The sequence below is a fragment of the Aspergillus sclerotioniger genome (genome assembly GCF_003184525.1).
Source record: "Aspergillus sclerotioniger CBS 115572 chromosome Unknown BO94scaffold_16, whole genome shotgun sequence".
Taxonomy (NCBI): Eukaryota; Fungi; Ascomycota; class Eurotiomycetes; order Eurotiales; family Aspergillaceae; genus Aspergillus; species Aspergillus sclerotioniger.
Genome location: NW_020291006.1, coordinates 254,215 through 273,575, shown reverse-complemented (window position 1 = coordinate 273,575; position 19,361 = coordinate 254,215). Strand labels below are relative to the sequence as shown.

Below are 19,361 nucleotides of genomic sequence, written 5' to 3'. Positions count from 1 at the left end.
GGTACTTTCTGCCATTCCGAGTCTTTGGACGTATACATAGTATAGTTGATCAGTAAGTGATCCATCACAATCACCAGCATCCCAAGGGGACATGGCGGCAAGCGCTACGCCCATTGGCCCACCAGCGACGGCCTCCAATAAAGATTAATATCGGGGACAAATTATCGCGATCGACCAGATCACATTCTGTCTCCCTAACAAGATGCGAGCAACGATCTAAATTAAATCGCACACAGTATGGGGGCGGGTTATCCGAGCTCAATTTTGAGACATCAAGGTTTGGTCCGTGTACATCAATATAATGTAAATCGATGTTCCGATCGTGCTGATGGAGTATCTATGTATCTGTATCTACCGTGTAATGATCAAAAAAGCAAGATCTGCCTCCGCTTTCCTCGTCGTCTGACTTGGTGGGTAATCATTGGTATGTCCCCGATGATATAATGATCGCCCTGACTGCATACCAGGCTGAATCAAAGGGACGTGATAGGAGACAAATGCGGTAAGTAAGTCGAATCCCATATTCCGCACACTCTGAGCTACTAGTCCATTTTTTAACGTAATCACCATGACAAATTCATGGGATTGTTTGCTAAGGAGCGTGGGGGAAAAAAAGAAAGAAGCGGTGATGAATAATGCCCAGGGACCATGCCATCATACGGTCAAGACGTTGAGCATCAGGGGGGATCTGCGCAACCCAAAAGATTGATGCGAAAAACGGCGAAGCTTAATCGCCAAGCCCATGGAACTCAGTCGCTCTGGTCTAGATATGAGTCTGGTAGGATGTGTCTCCCGAAAGTCAGTCCGGCGTATGCCGTAGTGGCATCATTCGCCCCCTATACTCCGTCTAGTTCATCCCGTTCAAGGAGGTTAAAAACGCTAAATAGTCGGCAGAGTGGTATAGAGGCATGACTGCAGCAGCGCATGAACGGTCTCGCGATCATTGGCCCGATCATTGGGATCATTATGTAAGTGGTCTACTCCACAGTTTCGGCCGAAGCTGAAGGTACGCAGCGCTACATCCATAGTCGCGGTGCACTGTGCAGAGACTGCAACGACTGCGGATGTTGGAAAAGGGGGGGGGGGGGGGCATCATGGGGATGCGATTCAGGAGAGATCAGGGATTACCAAGAAGGCACAAGAATAGACGGGTTGATATCTGAGCACTGTCATCGATCAGGGTCAGTGGGAGAGGACCCCTCGCTAAGTGCTAACGCTGATAAATTCTCCGAAGCCCCAGCACAATGCCGGAGGCTGGTTGCTGTATTTGGGGGAAGCCCGAGAGTCCGACTGTCCGAGAGTCCCCGACAACCTTCGCTATCCACGATCGTGGGACACCGGGAACCAAAATCTCTAGTTTGGATGCCGCGTCGGAGCAGACTACGTAAGACGGTCAGTAGTTCAGTACTACTCAGGGCCTATTGCCTCGGAGGTGGATGAGTGGGAATGACGGAGAAGTGATGGGGATAAACTCGTCGAGATGGAGTCCAAATGGCTCGATTCGGGTGGAAAAGGTCGGCCAGATGGCGAGACTGAGTTAGCCAGGCAAATAGTGCCAGTAGTGGAAGATGCTACTACTAGTAGTTGGACTAGTAGAGAGTATCTTCTCTCTCTCCCCTGACGGTTGAATCCTTCCAGACCCTAACTGGGGCTACCAGGCCGGATTAGGCAATTGTACCTGAATTCCATGGAAATTCTCGACGGCCTAAATGGGGCCCGTAAATTACGGCCGCCCTTTGCCGGCGGTTCTTCTTTCTTCATTCTTCATAGTAACCCGGCATTATTACCCATAATAATGCCCATTCTTATTCATTATTACTTATCTACTCCGTGCTCTTATTCTTCTTTCTGGCAGGAAATGAGGCATCCAGGCACGGGAAAGGCTTGGCCCGCTCGGTGCAACACAACGGGTCTTGGGTTTGATCGTCCAGCCTGAAACCATCTAGAAAAGTCCAGCACTGTTCCAGGCTTCCAGCATCCGTCACTGCCATGGCCACCCGGGCAAAATGCGCCGGAATCTGCCTGCCCTGGTATCGGGACAGTGGACACAAGGCAACTCAGGACGATCAAACATAGGACGGGCCACCACTAGGTCCATTCCTAAATCTACCTTCTCTTCTGGCGATAGCCCGTGTATCACATCCAGCCATGAAGCTAAACTGGAGTAGCGTTCAAGATGAAACTTGCCGGTGTGACTCGAGAACGTGCGGGGGAGGTTGAGGCGCATCCATCGGCTTACTGTCATATCATTAGTGGAATGCGCCGTCGCCATGCTGATCCGCCCAGCCTGATGTATCTGTTCACCTAGGTAGTATTCCGTCCTTTGGTGCGAGATACACAGTCCTCGCCGGCTCAGGCTTTTTGTCGTCTGCCTTCACAATAGTCAACCTCCGAAAGGAGTCAGACTAACCCAGAAACTGAGAGAATCCCGTCGACTATGTAAATAAACCCCCCGAGACCCAAGAGAACACCAATGGTTCCTGGGGGACCTCGGGGCGCAAGTCGCCAAATGAAATGGCCGGATATATCGGAATAATGGGGCTGATCAGCGGCCTTATTCCCTCGCCGTTTAAACCTCGGGCATTAGAATTCGAATTCGCGATCCATGAACCACATTTTGTTGTGGCTTTCTGCCCAGCCTATGGATCGATCACGCGGGCTACTGTGTAGTACACTTGTCGCTCCATTTCTCCATACTATTGACTCCTCGATATTAAGAGCCACAAATGAATTTCCGACCTATCTCTCTGTCTACGATGATGCTATCAGCCTATCACACCAGCTAACGCAATGGCACAATGCCAAGCAGACCGTCAAGCACTAGCAGCGGGGATTACGCATTCTTTCCCACGTTCCTGCATGGAGGAACATATAGCGGTACCTCCAGTCGCTAGATATTGACGGAATAGCCCGCATCATGCTATCCGGGAAAAAAAAAACGCTATGGGCAGTACACCTCCGGCTTGATGCGGAATTCGGCAGACTTCCGCTATGGAGTAGATGCATCATGAGGCCATGACAAGTCGTCAGTGGGATTCCAGGCCCCCCTGAATTGCATCGACTAGAGCCTGCACGGGCACTCGATAGATACGAGTCGCGAGTCGGGACTTCTGACTCGTGCTAAGCGACGTTTCCGAGCGACCAGGGAGCAAAAGTGTCAAAATACACTGCTGGGAAGGGTTACATGCAGATTCTGAAACAACCCAGATGTTTCCCTGTCCCGCCTCACAGATTGTGGTTCGTGCAATGGCACGAGCTTGCAGGCCTGCTGGGTGGGGGATGACTAACGCACGCAAAACAATACATCACATCACTAATAATGACGCTTTTTAGTACTGTGTTTTTACTCCCGGCTTCTCCAGTCTTCCCTTTCACGGTAGCGGTACCTGGGCTAGAGGGGCGGAACCACGGGACTGCCTCGACGCTAACCTATTAATATCGAGATATTCATGCAGGTACCCCGGTTCACTGGGCAGAGGAACTGCTCGGAGGTGGGACGTTTATCCGCTAGTAGCAGATCGGTGTGCCTGTAGCCGCTGGTCTGGCAAACTCAATCATATCACGTCGCCCGTCTTAGTCCCTACTAGGCTGTCCTAAGCCGAGGCTAGAGGGGGGAGAGAGAGAGAGAGAGAAAAAAAGGAGTGTGACTGATCAGAAGATGGACTAGAGTTGCTCGACTCAACAATTGGTGAGTACTAGTCCTGATAGAACTGACGTGTACCGGTAAGAGTTCCCCAGGAAACAAGCTAGCGAGAACTAAAAGTCTTGTTTAAAGTTGGTTCATTCGGCCCCTTCTGCTCCGTATACGAGATGGAGACATGCTATTTTTGCTCGATCAAGGCTCTATCTAGGAGGATTCGTGCTTCAGCTGTTTATAGAAAGCACTGGCGGCTAAACTGGCCAACCTCTGGGGTATTCCCACTAAACTTCCATGCCGGTTGCCCTTCTCAAACGTCCTAAGGCCACAAGCTGTCTCAGATTTGGGGGTCTCGTCCTCAAACCTTAGCTCGACTCGGAGTTTTCACCGCATCCGGAACAGCGTCCTGGCACTCGCACCTAGTTTGGAGCTATTGGAACGTGCGTCGCAGGCTGGACTTGGGGATTAAGGTTTGAACAGACAAATCAGGAGCTTCACGGTGGAATCTTCGCTGCAGCATGGATGTCGGGACCATCTCGTCGCATTCATTACGAGAGGGGGTGTCATTCTGCCATCTCTTTCGTTGACGCACATCGAGGACCCAGACCCAACCTATCAAAGCATCTCCGGACACGGTCACCTCGCAAATAGGGGTCGGAGCGACTTGGTGAAACAGCAGCAGGACGGGAGGAAGGCGAAGGATTAGCAAAGAAGCTCCTCGTACGAAGAAACACCGCTACACCCCTCTTCCGGATATTCATTACGGAGACTTGGAGACGCTTCACAGCCGACATGTCGAATCAGCGCGCCACGCTCCGGGCGCGCACGGGACGTAAAATGATCTGACTGGAGGTGCTGTCAGGCGTGGCCATTGCCATTCAGGCCCCTCGGGCTCGTTCTAACGACGCCCTTTGGACTTTCCCTTTGTCGACCGGCGCGGACCTTGAATGGCGGCCACGTCGCGTTTGCTCAGGTTTAGGGAACCGCCCGCAAATTTTCCGATAGAGGAACCTCCAACACCACGTTCCCGTCGCTTATTGTTGGTGACGTTCGATTTGGGCGCGGGTTTCTCCAGAATGATGCCATTCTCTCTGGCCTCACGACGACGCCTGTCCTCCTTCATGTCCGCCTTGGCTTTGATGCCTCTCCTGTGCGACGACGGCATACTCTGCTTATACAGTGACGACTTGGCGCCGATTTCCTGCATCCTTAGATCAAGAGCCTTGATTCGGTTTTTGCCGGTTGGCGCAAGGTCGGATGCGGACTCCAACAGATGAGACTCCTTGAGAAGCCGTTGCAAGGCCAGGTCATTCTTGAGATTATCGGCATCGGTGGCCTCGTCCTCATCATCACCTTTGTCTTTCTTGACCTTCTTGGCGGGGGTCTGTTCTTCGGAAGACGAGGGCGGTTTTGAGGTCTTGTAGTTGCGAATTAGCACGGAGACACGGCTGCATATGCATATTCTGTAGACGTACCATGAACGCCTTTCGCGCTCTTTTATCCATCAGATCTTGAGTTTTGGCATCGCGGTGCTCGACTACCTCGACCTCAACCTCTTCCGCTTCTTCTCCAGAGAGACCACTCCAATCAGAACCCGACTCCGATCCTTCAAAGTCCTCATCCTCGCTCTCTTCCTCGGATTCATCATTGCGGGCTACCTGCCCCCCAGGCACCTCCAATGGTTGAAACTGCGCTTCGAAGAATTTGCGGAAAATGTCATTAGCAGACGCATCGGGCGTTTTTTGCGGAGTCTCTTCGTCTGTCGATGTCGTAGCCCGGGAGATGACAGCCGCGTCTCTCTTCCTTTTTCCCACCATCTCTATCGTCTGGAGCTGCTATTGGTTTGGGGCTGGCAGTAACTGTCCTAGAAAGAAAAAAATAATGCGATACTAGTAGTGACGACCTTTGCCGTAGAGAAGCTTACTTAAGCCGCTATCTCCGGTATGGTCACGTGTGATAAGATAGGCCGACCCCTCGTCGGATTTCCACAAATTGGGGGAGGAATCCCCTCGCCAGTCGGTTGCAGACACAAATTGAGTGGCCAAGATGACCAAGTTCCGTCCTTGTATTGATCTTCACTCCGGCCAGGTCAAGCAGATTGTTGGCGGGACGCTGAGCAATGTTGCTTCGGACCTGAAGACGAATTATGTGTCCAAGCTTCCCGCCAGTCACTATGCAGAATTGTACAAGACGAATGATTTGCGGGGAGGGCATGTGGTAATGCTGGGCCCGGGCAACGATGAAGCAGCAAAGGAGGCCCTCAGAACGTGGCCTGCTAGTTTGCAGGTTGCTGGGGGTATCACAGACAAGAATGCTCAATATTGGATTGACCAGGGAGCTGAGAAGGTGAGCTTCCTGTCGATCTTGCGATTAAGCTATGGGTGTCTTCCGGCCATCGAGCTCAGCTTGGACTGTCGCATACCGTCATTACTCATGTTACCCAGTTTTGGACTCACTACTCCAATCTACTCACTTTTTTCTTTTTTTTTTTTTTTTTGAAGGGGGCGCAAATTATGATCCTGGTCACTAATCTTGCCAATACAGGTCATCATCACATCCTTCCTCTTCCCCGAGGGCAAATTTTCTCTTGAGCGACTAGAGTCCGTCCTCGCTGCTCTTGGTGGCGACAGGTCCAAGCTGGTCTTGGATCTGAGCTGCCGGAAGAAGGATGACACATGGTTTGTGGCCATGAACCGGTGGCAGACGATCACCGAGATGGAGATCAACCAGGGTAAGCATTCCCGTAGCATTGGAGTTCTACTCGTTTGTTATCACTTCGATTGTTTCATTGCTTTTCTTTCGTACTTTCCCGGTCATTGGTATCAGACAACACTAACCGAAGCAGAATCGATCTCGTTGCTGGAACCTTACTGTTCCGAGTTCCTGATCCACGCTGCAGACGTGGAGGGTCTGCAACAGGGTGTCGATGAGGAGCTTGTATCTAGATTGGCCCAGTGGTGCACCATTCCCATCACCTACGCTGGGGGTGCTCGGAATCTTCAGGATCTGGAGAAGGTGCACAGAAGCAGCCAAGGGAAGGTGGATCTGACGATTGGAAGTGCGCTGGACATTTTCGGTGGATCTGGTGTGACATTTGACGAGTGTATTGGGTGGAACAAGTCGCATTGAATGATGGGCTAGTAGCAGTAGGTTAGTACTACTACTAATCTAAGTATATTTAACGGTATAGTATACTTGAATTACTAAGTACTACTGATCGTGAGACAGTTGATGTATATATATTGTGGCTACTACTAGTTGCGGACATGAGTACTGCTCCCAATACAACAACAACAACAACAAAAAAAAAGGAAACATCTTCAACCGAGAAGAAAAACAAACATCTACAACAGATTTTGAAACCTCAACTTCATAAATAATAATATAAGAATGAGGCGGACGAGAAAGAGTCTCGACCACCGCCCCCCAAAGGGGCTAGCGCCACGACACCGGAGGGCTCCACCGGCAGCGCCTGCGATCCTCGACATCATCAACCATTCAACCTGAACCTACACTGCAACCCTCGGGATCGTCTGTCCACGGCCTTCCTTATCCCCTCGACCCCAGCCCGGACCGGCAAGTAGGCTAGTACTTCCAGCTCTCCTCCATCAGCGACCGACCGATCTCCCATCCCACCTTTCCTCTCGGATTGGATTTGCGCCTCCTCACCTCCGGCCCGCGCACCCGTCACACTCACCCCCGATTACCTCCAACGCACCCACTCACACACCCACCGGTCACCACCCCCAACCCATCCCAAAATGAAGCCCGTCGTATCCGTCCTAAACGCTTGGTCCTGGTATGCATACATGCACACCCTCCCAATCCCAATTTCAACCCCAATTCCCATCCCCACCGCAAGAGAGCTAATGCCTGAAATAATAGCGTGGTCATCTCCCTCTTCGCCATCGTCATTCTCTCCGTCCTGGGCTCGCTATACAAGGTTCGTTGCATCTATACTTTCACCTATCACCAATCACACACATCTACACATCAAATTCAGAAAGCTAATGGCACCGGGAATGGCCTCCATAGAGCGAACATCCCTCCTTCACCGGCTCCGAAGGCGAACCTGAAGATGGCGCCGCTGTCGCGGGATCGATTTTCACGGCTGTGCTGGTGTATCTTGTACGTTGGTCCATACATACCCCCCTTATGCAGAGTGGTGTGAGGGGGATAAGGATACAATGAAAAATGAACGAAATGATGCTAATCGATCAACCGGGGAATAGGCTTTCTTCGTCTTCTGTGGATTCCAGGCTTATCTTCATATGAGGAGTCGAAGGGGTGGAGCTATATCGTTGAGCTAGATCACACCTTACCATGCTTTGTTCGGGACTGAAATTCGTCGGATTGGATTGGATTGATTGCTGTTATTTGCGGATGTGGTGTGGGTTGCTACGATAGAGATGTGAGGGTTTGATTGATGGCGGTGGATGGGTCTGGGATGGAATACTTCCACTTCCTATTCCTATGTGTTCTGTTCTATTCTGAGCAGGAGATGATGCGATTGAGATTGAGATTGAGATAAGATGAGAGATGCTGTCTGCGTGTGCTGTGCAACGTAGGATCATTCTCTCGCCGTGGTGCTGGGATTGAATGAATGGAATTTATTCGCCCTATTACTAGCTTTCAGTTTATTTTGGATTAATATCTTGTATCGCTTAAGTGTATTAGCGTACACGGTTGAGTTGCGGGTTGTATATAGTGTTGTTCAATAGAACTTTTGTCCGCAGTTATGCAGTGACTGGTCAGCTGATACATACATCCTATGTAATGATTAATCAGATGGGTACGGGAATATCAGGTGGTGACCAGCTCATGTGGAACCTGTATTCGTCATCAATGATCCTAGCAATCGGCGCTGGCCGTGTATGTACAATGCAATTTCTAATCCTGCCCTTGGTATATACCGATTCGCTACTGCTCCCCCCAATATGCCGAAGAAATAGACAGCCTCCTGCCTGGATGGAACCCCTGCAACGCCGCATGCAGATAAGAGAAAAGAACTTTTGTTTCCAGGATAACTCGCGAATCCGTGCGCATCATTCATAAGTATTTGGTTTAGAACCCTTCGTCCTCGATCGGGTCCAGCATCTTGGACATGTACGGCCCGTCCAGGGTGTAGCCCAGACGGGCGTAGTAGCTGCGCACACCAACGCCGGAGATAACACTGATCTTCTGGCTGCCGTGCTCCTCGCGGGCAATCCGCTCCGCCTCTTCCATGAGCAGGGTTCCGAATCCACGATGCTGGAACTTGCGCGGGTCACGTCCATGCAACGGCACAGCAGATCCGTACACGTGCAGTTCGCGCACAATACTGGTCTGCTGACCTGTGAACTCGGGCCGGAAGGTGTGTGTCGGGCTGCACTTGCGCAGCCGCAACAGGCCGATCAGAATATCCTGCTTCGGGTCCTCGTAGGCGAGGAACGTCTCCCAGCCACCGTTGGCCGTGTAGTCACGACGAATCAGCTCGACCTGCGAAGGGCGGATCTTGTTCTTGACCTCGTTGATACCCACCTCACGGGTGCGCACATCGCGACAAGTGGTTCCAAAATCCTTCATACGTGCCAAGGCCAGTTCGCGCAGGTTGCCGTTCTCCACGCCCGAGGTCACCAGGGGCATGGGGATATCACGCTGCACCCGATAGATACGGGTCCACGGGGGCACCAGCGCGAGAATGCGGGCGACCAAGTCAATCAGGGCATTCGGGGTGTAATTCTTGTAGCGACCGGTCCTCCAGAGCTCGTAGAGACCGGTTCCACGGATAACCAGCGTGGGATAGATCTTCAGACCATCCGTCCGAAAAGCCGGGTTCTCGAAGTACTCCTGGAACTGGAACAGATCACGCTCCATGCCCACGTTGGGCAGATCCGGCATCATATGACTGACTACCTTGAAACCCGCATCCTTCGCAAGCTTGAACGTCTCTGCGACGGCCGCAACGGTGTGGCCTCGGTTCGTGTCTCGGGCGACATCCTCGTACAGACTCTGGACTCCAATCTCCAATCGCGTGCATCCATAGCGGAGCATGCTGCTCAAGTGTTGATCGAGACAGTAGTCGGGTCTCGTTTCGATCGTGATACCGACACACTTCACGTTGCTCATTTCGCCAGCCTGGACCGCTTCATCGACATTGTCCGTCTGATAACCACTCAGCGCGTTGTGCAGCTGGGCCACGAACGATTCGCGGTAGTCCTCCGGGAGGGACATGAATGTTCCACCCATGATGATGTATTCCACCTTGTCCACACTGTGACCGAGAGACTTGATCTGATCCACTCGACCGCGGGCCTGCTCGAACGGATCGTAACGGGCGCGGATCGCACGCATCGACGTGGGTTCGTATCCGGTGTAGGACTGCGTAGAGTACTCGAAGTCGGAATCGGGGCCACCAGGGCAGTAAACGCAGATGTTTCCGGTGTATGCGATATGAGGACAACGGTGGGGTTTGCTCATGACCGCGACGACGGCGATGCCAGATGACGTTCCTAGCGGGGTGTTAGATTAGAAAGCCCGGGCTCAAGGTGGGCTAGATGCAGACATACTGATCGGCTTTGCAATCAACTTGGGTAGGATATATTTCTTGTAGTGTTCAGGGACGGCCGCAATGATGGCCGTCAAGGGGGGTTGGGTGGCCAAGGCATGCTTTTTGGCGACTTGACCCCGCAGTTTGTTGAGGTTGATATCTCTCTTGGGTTTCTTGGGATCCCGCTGGGCCTCATACTCCTGGATCAAAGCATTGGCAATATCGGAACAGGCTCTCATGAACCGTTCGTTCTCCGGGGGAAGTTTGGCATTCTTCTTGGATTTGGGGGGTGGCGGCATAGTCATGGTGACGGTTGCCATCTTGGGAGGGGGGATGAGCGCACACCTCACGGACTGCGTGCGCGACGGGGTGAAATTCAAGCAGTCAAACGATCGGTTGGTTGGTTGATTGGATTGTTAGTCGGTCAGAGAAGAGCCGAGTTGAGGGCTCGATGTAAGCGCAGCAGGTGAACAAGCCAGCAGCACCAGCAGCAGCAGCAACAGCAACAGCGGCGCAACCTTTTTTTCCTCGGGAGGCCACCGACCGCCCGTGACAATTCGGATCCGCTTAAAGCTTTGTCCCGAAATTCCCCAAAGCGAATCTGTCCGGCGCGCGTTTGAACGGCTATTCTTCTCTCTTCTCTCTATCTTCCAACCACCGCTGCCTCTTTGCACCTTCGTAGTGCTTTTCTCCCCTCTCCCCTCTTTCCCTTGATCTCCCCCTCCCCCCCCACAACCGGGTTTCTTCCCTTCTCCAGCCATCATGCAGGCCTTCCGCCGTAACACCGCTTCTGCCCTTCGCAATGCTGCTGCCACGCAGCGCCGGGGATACGCAGCCTCGGCCAGCCCGGCCTACGCTGAGACCATCAAGAACCTTCGCATAAACGCGGATACCAAGGTTATCTTCCAGGGTTTCACTGGAAAGCAGGGAACGTAAGTTTTTCCCCGGTCTGAGGGGGTTTATCATGCATGAAACGCTGACGTTGCTATTTTTCGCCCGTCCGCAGTTTCCACGCCGAGCAAGCTATCGCCTATGGTATTATCTCTCCCTACGCTCGCACCAATCAGATCGGTGTCTCTGGCGGTTTCACATGGGAAACTCACAACTGCTAGGCACCAAGGTCGTCGGTGGAACCAACCCGAAGAAGGCCGGCACCATGCACCTTGACCGTCCCGTCTTCTCGAACGTGAGCGAGGCCGTGAAGGAGACCGGGGCCACTGCCACCGCGCTCTTCGTCCCGTATGCACCCGGCGCCTAATCGAGGATAGAGGAATCGCTGCTAATACTTGACTGTAGTCCCCCCTTGGCCGCCAAGGGTATCGAGGAGGCCATCGAGGCCGAAATTCCTCTGGCTGTCTGGTACGCGTCTCGTCGATCGTGTGGGACAGCAGCATGTGCTAACTTTGGAATAGTATCACCGAGGGTATCCCTCAGCACGGTATGTTGATCAACCACCGCTTAGCGCCGGTGATCCCTGTATGTCAAATGCAGGACTGACCACCACTTGACCAGACATGGTTCGTATCACGGACATCCTGAAGACGCAGAACAAGACCCGTCTGGTGGGTCCTAACTGCCCCGGTATCATCGCTCCTGTAAGTCGCATCCACTAGACGATCCTGTGGCAAGGGTCGGATATTAATGCTGGACTTTGCTGCACTAGGGCCAATGCAAGATTGGTATCATGCCTGGATTCATTCACAAGCGTGGCCGCATCGGCATTGTTTCTCGCTCCGGTACCCTGACCTACGAGGCCGTCAACCAGACCACCCAGGCTGGCCTTGGACAGTCCCTGGTCGTCGGTATCGGTGGTGACCCCTTCTCCGGCACCAACTTCATCGACTGCCTGAAGATCTTCCTCGAGGACGAGGAGACCGACGGTATCATCATGATCGGCGAGATCGGCGGTAGCGCTGAGGAGGATGCTGCCGAGTTCCTCAAGGCCAACAACAAGTACAACAAGCCCGCCGTCGGTTTCATCGCCGGTATTAGCGCTCCTCCGGGCCGTCGTATGGGTCATGCCGGAGCCATCGTCAGCGGCGGCAAGGGTGGCGCCGACTCGAAGATCTCTGCTCTGGAGGCGGCTGGCGTTATTGTCGAGAGAAGCCCCGCTTCCCTGGGCAAGGCGCTGCTCAACGAATTCGTCAAGCGGGACCTGGTCTAGATGAAATGATAACAACAATCTGCACGCAGGCGGAGACATGACCTGAACCCTGCCGAATTGTGGGCCGGGCACCCTCCCCCTCATCTCTCTATCATTAGACGACTCCCTTTCTATGTCTTGAGCCATGGCGGCCACTGTATTTTTCTTTATCTCGGTCTCTTTTCCCTTTTCTCGTCGATATATCTCCTTTGTTTAGAGATGCAAGGAAGTAATTAGTTCTTGTAAATTTGTGGGATTGTTTTTGATCTGGCGTAGATGCGTGTACTGCATAGACCGTACTCACTCCCTAGTAGGTATGTACTATGTAGGGTAGTTCTACTAGTAGAGCGTATAGCGTCGACAGAATCAAGGCACATGCACACGTGCAAGCCACCCTAGCCAAAGGAATGGTTGCCTGAACAACCTACCTGCCTTTCCTGCCTACCTCCTAAGGTACCCAGTCCCCAAACCTGTAAGCAATAGCAATAGCCAAAATCCTCATGATCGGACATACCCGGAGCAGCACCCGACGACTGCCAGGGTGCCCGAGCAGATAAACCGTGCTTCGGGAGGCTGGTCTTGGCGCCGGCCCGGACCTCCTCGTCATCCCGATCAATCAATCAATCAATCAATCAATCTCTCTTGGGTATCTACATGGGTACTACTAGTAGCTACATAATAATAATAAACATTCAGCTGCTGGTCAACTAGCTTTGCCATGCATGGGTCATCCTACCCACTCATGTACATAGGTAGTATCTATCTACATCATCCACCCTGTAGGTAGACTGTAGGTATCTAGCTCAGTAATCAACGACTAATAGGTACGGAGGAGATAGATCCAGACTATACGAGGATTGCGTCATGATTGGAATTGGTTTGATTTCATGCAGAAAGACGTTGCAGCCGTGCCGTCTTCTGCCATCTACCTATCAATTTATTACAGTGAGACTTTCGGCCCAAGAGTGGTCATTAACTAACCAACTAGGTAAACAATGAAGTAGGCCAAGAAAGACAAGGGTGGCTTGGTTAGCGAGGGGGTGTGCCGTCGGCTTCCCGAGGGGAATTGCACTGGGCTCGGGATGGGATGGTCTGGACTGACCCGGGGGAGGAGGGGAGGGGGGGTATTGTATTAGATACGAAGTCTATGGGTGGGTAGATGGATAGATGGATAGATAATTCCGTATAGATGGTTTGGTTTGATGTGTAGGTTAGGTGAGCACTAGGTAGGTGAGTGAGTAAATCCCTCACTTCGTATTTCTAAACTTAAATACATAAATAGATTGTAGATAGGTAGTATCTCAAAATCAGTTGTGGTTGTGGTTGATGATGTTTGTTGGAGTAAGATCCCGACAAGGAAGGGGCGTCCCGAGCAGGATTCCCTTCTTTCTTTCTTTCTTTCTTTTTTTTTTTTCTGTCAAGATAGATAGGTCGGTAAGCAGGCAGGGATTATCTTCCGTACGTTTGTGTGTGTGTGTGTGTGTGTGTGTGTGTGTGTGTGTGGCTGTTTGTACCACTCGGCTACCTAGCAGGAACGAAGTGAAGAAGGGCCAAAAAAAGTAAATAGATTAATTGCCCCTCTTTGCAGATGCAGCCAAGACGTATCTGCATGGGTAGTTTGTTGTGCCGGGATTGTGTGGGAAGTCAGCCGTCTAGAGAGTCTAGTGGTATTCAGTGTATTCAGTATCTAGAGGGGGTGTGGGTGGTCGTTTATCGAGGTATTCAAGTGTTTATGTCTAAGGATCTAACTGGTCGATAGGGATGTCAGTATGTAGTTGATAGGCAGTAGTGCGGATGTCGGGAGAATGGACGTCAGTCAGATCCCATGTGAAGATACATGGATGCAGAGATAAGAACCACTTGCTCATGCGTTGTGACCCTGTGGTTATTAAAATAGATGAAGTGCAGACAGACGGTGTTGTTGGAACTAGATTATAGTGTGCTGCAGACGGCGGTGCTAATTTAGACTGGATAGATATAGATAGTGTAGACAGGTATCTACTATCTATGTAGATAGATGGTCTTGATGCACACAGATCCAGACGGTGATTTGGCGCCGAGTGGGCTGGAGGTGACGAATATGACAATCTGTCATGGCAGACTGACACCATTCAGGACGAGAGATCGATCGATAAAGAGATTGAAAATCCCTCGGAGACAACAGGATTTGTGACTCTATCACTGTCTTGGCTGCAGTACCGAGTCTAGAACAATAAGGCACACTGTCACGCTATTGTCTTGTCCAGAGGCTAGACAGATGGAGTTGGTGGACGGTGAATGAACAATAGTATGTAAGCGTGCATGCAGGTGGTTCGGGTACGCAATGTGACTGGTGAATCAATTTCTTTTCTTTTCTTTGCTGCAGGTCCTGGCCTGCCAGAGCCACACGGGGCTAGATAGATATGCAACTGCACAACGACGGATTGTATGTCGGGACGGGAGATATCGGGTCGTTTTGGGTTGACAGGCTCGATAGTTTATGGTAGGTAGTTATTGGATTTATTTATTTGGTTGGCTAGATTGAGAGATGACTCAGTCACAGACTCATAGACTCTAACTAGTACTTTACAATTTATATAGGTATTACCTAGACTGTTACTACAGAAACTCCTACTTCACTTCCCCCCCCCACCGAACTTCTCATCAACCATCAACAACCTTCACCGTCTCAACACAATAATTATAATCATACACAAATCTCAAACATCAGCAACTCCAAGACCTGCCAAGAGAACCAGAACCACAGATTGACCGCCCGTCTCAGTGGCGCGCCGGCGTAGATCATCGCCTCCACCCAAGGAACTTTAACCAGTCGGAACCGTGAGTCGGCTTAGGTTTATCACTTCATTCTAGGTAAGTCTCAGGAATGTACTAGGCAGTTTGAATCCGAGATTCGCGCTGAGCCACGCCGCTAGACAGCTGAAGACAGTCGTATAATGGGGGATTATTATGATATCCGCCAACTAGGATGTTGGTGCTTCAGTTCGCGCCGATCGTTGTGAGGGGGGGCCGTTTGGGTGGATAGTATCTAGTAGGTAGATAGTGATACTAGATAGATACTTATGTAGTAGTAGTAGTAGTAGTAGTAGTAGTAGTAGTAGTTCCAGACCCCTGATTTGCAGAGTTGCTTCAGTCGCGGTTCCGGCGCTAGTGCAGGACGCAGCGAGCACTACTTTTTTTTTTTTTTCAAAGTCAGTCAGTCAATCAGTCAATCAGTAGGAACCTTTTTACCTTCTTTACCTTCTTATCGGTCGTGGCTTGGCATCCCCCTCTCGAGTCTTTTTTTGTGATCCTTGGCAGGCAGGCAGTTTGAGGCAAGTTTGTTTTTTTTGGCTGTGGCGCTTTTCTTATTTTGATTTTTATTCTTATTCTTATTTTTTTTCTCATTTTTTTTTTTTTTTTTTTTTTTTTCATTTTCCTTCTGTTCTTTGGAGATAGATAAGTAGGATATAAATTCTATGTAGACGACAGACAGACAATTTGATTTTCGGTAGCTAGATACTAGCTAGCTACCTACTTAGTAACATCGTGCTCCATCGGGGATCTACATCGTCAACCACACACTATTGCGATCAATCAGTCTCCTACACTATCCGTTTTGGTGAGTTACATGCATTGGTGCCTCAATCCTCACGCTGTCCTCGTCATCACTTTCTATTCTTATGCACACCCGCCTGGCAATCGTCCCTCCATCCGTTGCTTCACCTGCCTTGTTTCTGCTTGCGCAACTGCTCCCCCCCTTATTGCATTCCCTACTTGTCTCATATTTAAGCTTAGACTCTGTTACGTAGACCATCCGCACTGGCCCTATCAGGGGCAGATGGTCGGTGGGGTTTGGCTGGCAACCTCCCGTGGTAGTCTTCCGAGATTTCCCCAGGGTGCCTTGGTATAGCTTCACTCCACCCTCCCCCCCCAAATGCCACCTGGTGCAGCCACGCTGTGGACCACTCAACCGGCCCCGCGAGGCTGGCCAGGTTGTCAGGACCCATCCCAAGAAACCCGCTGTCTGGGCACCGGGCACGACTTTTTTGGTCCTCGCCCTCCCCTTCTTAGTGCGGATGGGCCCGATGTAGATCCCCGAGATCCATAACAATCCACACGCAAGAGCTGTTTGCCAATCAGGCTGATCTCAGATTACTCATACTGGCGCGGCAGCATGCTCCCTGATTTCGACACTGCACATCCCGAGGAGGGGGGGGGGGGGGAAACAGGGACCCTGGCATCCCGAGTCGTCAATTGATGACTTGCCTTCCCGTCTTGCGTTGCATCGGCCTCTGTGTTGATCACCCTCGAGCGGCAGCCTTCTCCTACGAACACATGTGGGAGATGTTGGCCTGGACACTCGACAGTCTATCTACGGATATCATGTAGCCCAACGCTCCGCAGCCGTGATGGCGTCGCCGAAGAGTCTCCTCAGCGCTCTTATCACCGGATCCGCTTCCATCTAGACCCTTGCGCATGACAGCCGTGCCCGGTCCCTGAAACAACTCATTCGCCGGGCAGCTGTATGGCAAAGTGACTAAATCGGCCAGCTCCCAAGGTTCAGGCGCTAGGCGCAGTCCAGGATGGCCTGGAAAGCATGCTGCTTCTGGAATTTCATCACCGCGCCGGGCCCACGTCATGTATGCAGATCTTGGGAGCTCCGCCCTTTCGTCTTTTTGTCCTCGTCGGCTGCCCGACGGCTTAGTCTCTCTCGGGTGTGACCTAGACTACTGGTTGCCAAGTAAGACCGGCCGAAGAGATACTCCTAAATCGTGTCGCCGCTCATACCTTGGCGATAACAATGGCGCTTGCCACCCACAAATGCCCGCTTTGGGAAGGTCGATGGATAGCCCCCGTCCGGCCAGGATGCTCCGCTGTGGAGCATACCTACATCTGCTCTTTAATCGGATTTCCGACGATGTTGAGGCCCAGCGCCAGATCAGATACAAATCTCCCGGACATAAAGGGCATTGACCTCCCTCGTCCTGTCTTGCCAAACTCAGCTTTGGCATTCCCCCCCCCAGGTGCTTTATAGGGTTAGCAACTTGCTTCGAGGCTGGCCCCCGAGACAGATCCGCAACCATGTCCTCAAACATGTCTTCGAACATGTCTTCAAGAACAGATATCGAAAAGGTCCCCGAACCACAGGTCACCCCTAAAGACCACGACTCCGAAAGAGACTCCATTTCCCCAGAGCCTTCAATGCTCGAGTCTCAACCATCCGAGAAGCCACCCCATCATATTTTCACCCGATCTCGCAAGTTGCAGATGGTCGGAATCGTCTCTCTAGCTGCCATCTTCTCGCCGCTATCCTCCAACATCTACTTCCCCGCCCTCGACGATGTATCACAGGTGCGTCAATTGGTCCCATAGCTCATTCGTAAGCCCCGGAGAGTTGACTGTAGCCCGGATAGTCTCTCCACATCAGCATGTCTCTCGCGACTCTCACCATTACCGTGTATATGATCGTCCAGGGCCTGGCACCCAGCTTCTGGGGTTCCCTGTCAGATGCCACGGGCAGACGGCCAGTCTTCATTGGAACGTTCATTGTTTACCTCATAGCCAACATCGCTCTCGGCGAGTCTCAGAACTATGGTGAGCTCATGGCCTTCCGAGCTTTGCAGGCTGCTGGTAGCGCGGCCACCATATCGATCGGTAAGAGTGACCTCATGGCTTCCTGAACATACCATCCAGCTAACCAACGACTGGCTAGGCGCCGGGGTTATCGGTGATATCACGACCTCGGAAGAGAGAGGTAGCTTAGTGGGTATCTTCGGCGGAGGTAAGAACAGTCCCTCTGGTTGCCAACATGGCCAGGCTGACAGAACGAAGTTCGCATGCTCGGACAGGGAATCGGTCCGGTCTTCGGCGGCATTTTCACCCAATACTTCGGATATCGATCCATCTTTTGGTTCCTCACGGCTTTTGGGGGCGTGAGTCTTTTGTCTATTATGGTGCTCCTCCCGGAGACGCTGAGGCCGATTGCCGGAAATGGCACCGTGAAGCTCACCGGAATGCACAAGCCCATCATCTACTCAATCACCGGCCAGAAGGGTGTTATCGAAGGTGCGCAACCGGATGCGAGGAAGGGCAAAGTCACTTGGCGGGCCGTATTCGCCCCCCTGACGTTCCTTATCGAAAAAGATGTCTTCATCACCTTGTTCTTTGGAAGTGTTGTGTACACTGTGTGGAGCATGGTGACATCTAGTACCACCGACCTCTTCAGCGAAGTGTATGGCCTGTCTTCTCTGCAAATCGGGCTGACATTCCTGGGCAACGGTAAGCATGATGACCCCACTCGGACACACTTTGACTTGAATAATTGCTCATGCACTGCCTAGGGTTTGGATGCATGTCAGGATCGTACTTGGTCGGCTATCTCATGGATTACAACCACCGTTTGACCGAGCGCGAATACTGTGAGCAGCATGGATATCCGGCCGGCACGCGGGTCAATCTGAAATCACACTCCGACTTCCCCATAGAAGTTGCCCGGATGCGCAATACGTGGTGGGTGATTGCCATCTTTGTTGTGGCAACCGCTCTATACGGTGTGTCTCTGCGTACACACTTGGCAGTCCCCATCATCCTACAGTACTTCATTGCCTTTTGTTCAACGGGGCTCTTCACCATCAACAGCGCACTGGTCATTGACCTCTATCCCGGGGCTAGCGCCAGTGCGACAGCAGTGAACAACCTGATGCGGTGCTTGCTTGGAGCGGGCGGAGTGGCTGTCGTGCAGCTCATCATTGATGCGTTGACAGCGGAGTACACCTTCATCTTGCTTGCAGGAATTACTCTTGCGATGACTCCGTTGTTATACATCGAGGATCGATGGGGTCCTTCCTGGCGACATGCCCGAGAAAGGCGACTCAAGGCTAAAGCCAACGGCAACTAGATAGGTGGCGCAGCGATGTTAAAAGTTGAGGTCGGACGACAGTTGAAGTGGATGTTCTTGATTCTATACCCACGATTTTTGTTGGATACCTCTGTTTTGGAAGCGATAGCGATTAGACTTTTTTTCTTTAAGAGAGAGAACTGAAATGATAGAGTTGGCGTTTCCCTCTATT

The 19,361-nt window shown here is 51.7% G+C and overlaps 9 protein-coding genes across 9 annotated transcripts; 6 read left to right on the top strand and 3 right to left on the bottom strand.

Annotated features, from left to right (window-relative positions):
• Nucleotides 1-769: 769 nt before the first annotated feature.
• BO94DRAFT_94514 (uncharacterized protein) lies at nucleotides 770-1,541 on the top strand. Its single transcript, XM_025617752.1, has 2 exons — nucleotides 770-968; nucleotides 1,015-1,541. The coding sequence occupies exons 1-2, from the start codon at nucleotides 909-911 to the stop codon at nucleotides 1,438-1,440; spliced, it is 486 nt and encodes a 161-aa protein (XP_025466742.1). The 5' UTR covers nucleotides 770-908; the 3' UTR covers nucleotides 1,441-1,541.
• A 2,994-nt stretch (nucleotides 1,542-4,535) lies between these two features.
• BO94DRAFT_467314 (uncharacterized protein) lies at nucleotides 4,536-5,454 on the bottom strand (the record flags this gene model as incomplete). Its single annotated transcript, XM_025608200.1, has 2 exons — nucleotides 4,536-5,054; nucleotides 5,113-5,454. 2 exons carry the CDS (start codon nucleotides 5,452-5,454, stop codon nucleotides 4,536-4,538), a joined length of 861 nt encoding a protein of 286 aa, XP_025466741.1.
• A 185-nt stretch (nucleotides 5,455-5,639) lies between these two features.
• Nucleotides 5,640-6,926, top strand: BO94DRAFT_535862 (1-(5-phosphoribosyl)-5- ((5-phosphoribosylamino)methylideneamino)imidazole-4-carboxamide isomerase HIS6). Its single transcript, XM_025611884.1, has 3 exons — nucleotides 5,640-5,983; nucleotides 6,182-6,368; nucleotides 6,483-6,926. The coding sequence occupies exons 1-3, from the start codon at nucleotides 5,684-5,686 to the stop codon at nucleotides 6,764-6,766; spliced, it is 771 nt and encodes a 256-aa protein (XP_025466740.1). The 5' UTR covers nucleotides 5,640-5,683; the 3' UTR covers nucleotides 6,767-6,926.
• A 213-nt stretch (nucleotides 6,927-7,139) lies between these two features.
• Nucleotides 7,140-8,345, top strand: BO94DRAFT_624853 (uncharacterized protein). The gene is made up of 4 exons (XM_025617246.1): nucleotides 7,140-7,436; nucleotides 7,523-7,580; nucleotides 7,673-7,765; nucleotides 7,870-8,345. The coding sequence occupies exons 1-4, from the start codon at nucleotides 7,399-7,401 to the stop codon at nucleotides 7,945-7,947; spliced, it is 267 nt and encodes an 88-aa protein (XP_025466739.1). The 5' UTR covers nucleotides 7,140-7,398; the 3' UTR covers nucleotides 7,948-8,345.
• Nucleotides 8,346-8,432: 87 nt separating this feature from the next.
• On the bottom strand, nucleotides 8,433-10,775 carry BO94DRAFT_493655 (Elongator subunit ELP3). The gene is made up of 2 exons (XM_025609206.1): nucleotides 10,186-10,775; nucleotides 8,433-10,128 (listed from the first exon to the last, which is right to left on the bottom strand). Exons 1-2 carry the CDS (start codon nucleotides 10,484-10,486, stop codon nucleotides 8,702-8,704), a joined length of 1,728 nt encoding a protein of 575 aa, XP_025466738.1. The 5' UTR covers nucleotides 10,487-10,775; the 3' UTR covers nucleotides 8,433-8,701.
• On the top strand, nucleotides 10,770-12,583 carry BO94DRAFT_535858 (succinate--CoA ligase (GDP-forming) subunit alpha). The gene is made up of 7 exons (XM_025611883.1): nucleotides 10,770-11,098; nucleotides 11,173-11,201; nucleotides 11,279-11,405; nucleotides 11,463-11,525; nucleotides 11,579-11,604; nucleotides 11,679-11,761; nucleotides 11,830-12,583. Exons 1-7 carry the CDS (start codon nucleotides 10,929-10,931, stop codon nucleotides 12,328-12,330), a joined length of 999 nt encoding a protein of 332 aa, XP_025466737.1. The 5' UTR covers nucleotides 10,770-10,928; the 3' UTR covers nucleotides 12,331-12,583.
• Nucleotides 12,584-13,488: 905 nt separating this feature from the next.
• Nucleotides 13,489-13,958, top strand: BO94DRAFT_94348 (uncharacterized protein). Its single transcript, XM_025617751.1, has one exon. The coding sequence runs from the start codon at nucleotides 13,636-13,638 to the stop codon at nucleotides 13,870-13,872; it is 237 nt and encodes a 78-aa protein (XP_025466736.1). The 5' UTR covers nucleotides 13,489-13,635; the 3' UTR covers nucleotides 13,873-13,958.
• Nucleotides 13,959-16,084: 2,126 nt separating this feature from the next.
• On the bottom strand, nucleotides 16,085-16,931 carry BO94DRAFT_451576 (uncharacterized protein; the record flags this gene model as incomplete). The annotated part of the gene is made up of 2 exons (XM_025607541.1): nucleotides 16,085-16,213; nucleotides 16,650-16,931. Coding segments are annotated over 2 exons (411 nt in total), but the record flags the coding sequence as incomplete, so codon positions are not given.
• Nucleotides 16,932-17,385: 454 nt separating this feature from the next.
• On the top strand, nucleotides 17,386-19,189 carry BO94DRAFT_467356 (florfenicol exporter; the record flags this gene model as incomplete). The annotated part of the gene is made up of 5 exons (XM_025608201.1): nucleotides 17,386-17,643; nucleotides 17,706-17,946; nucleotides 18,005-18,073; nucleotides 18,124-18,570; nucleotides 18,633-19,189. 5 exons carry the CDS (start codon nucleotides 17,386-17,388, stop codon nucleotides 19,187-19,189), a joined length of 1,572 nt encoding a protein of 523 aa, XP_025466734.1.
• Between the last annotated feature and the right edge of the window lie 172 nt (nucleotides 19,190-19,361).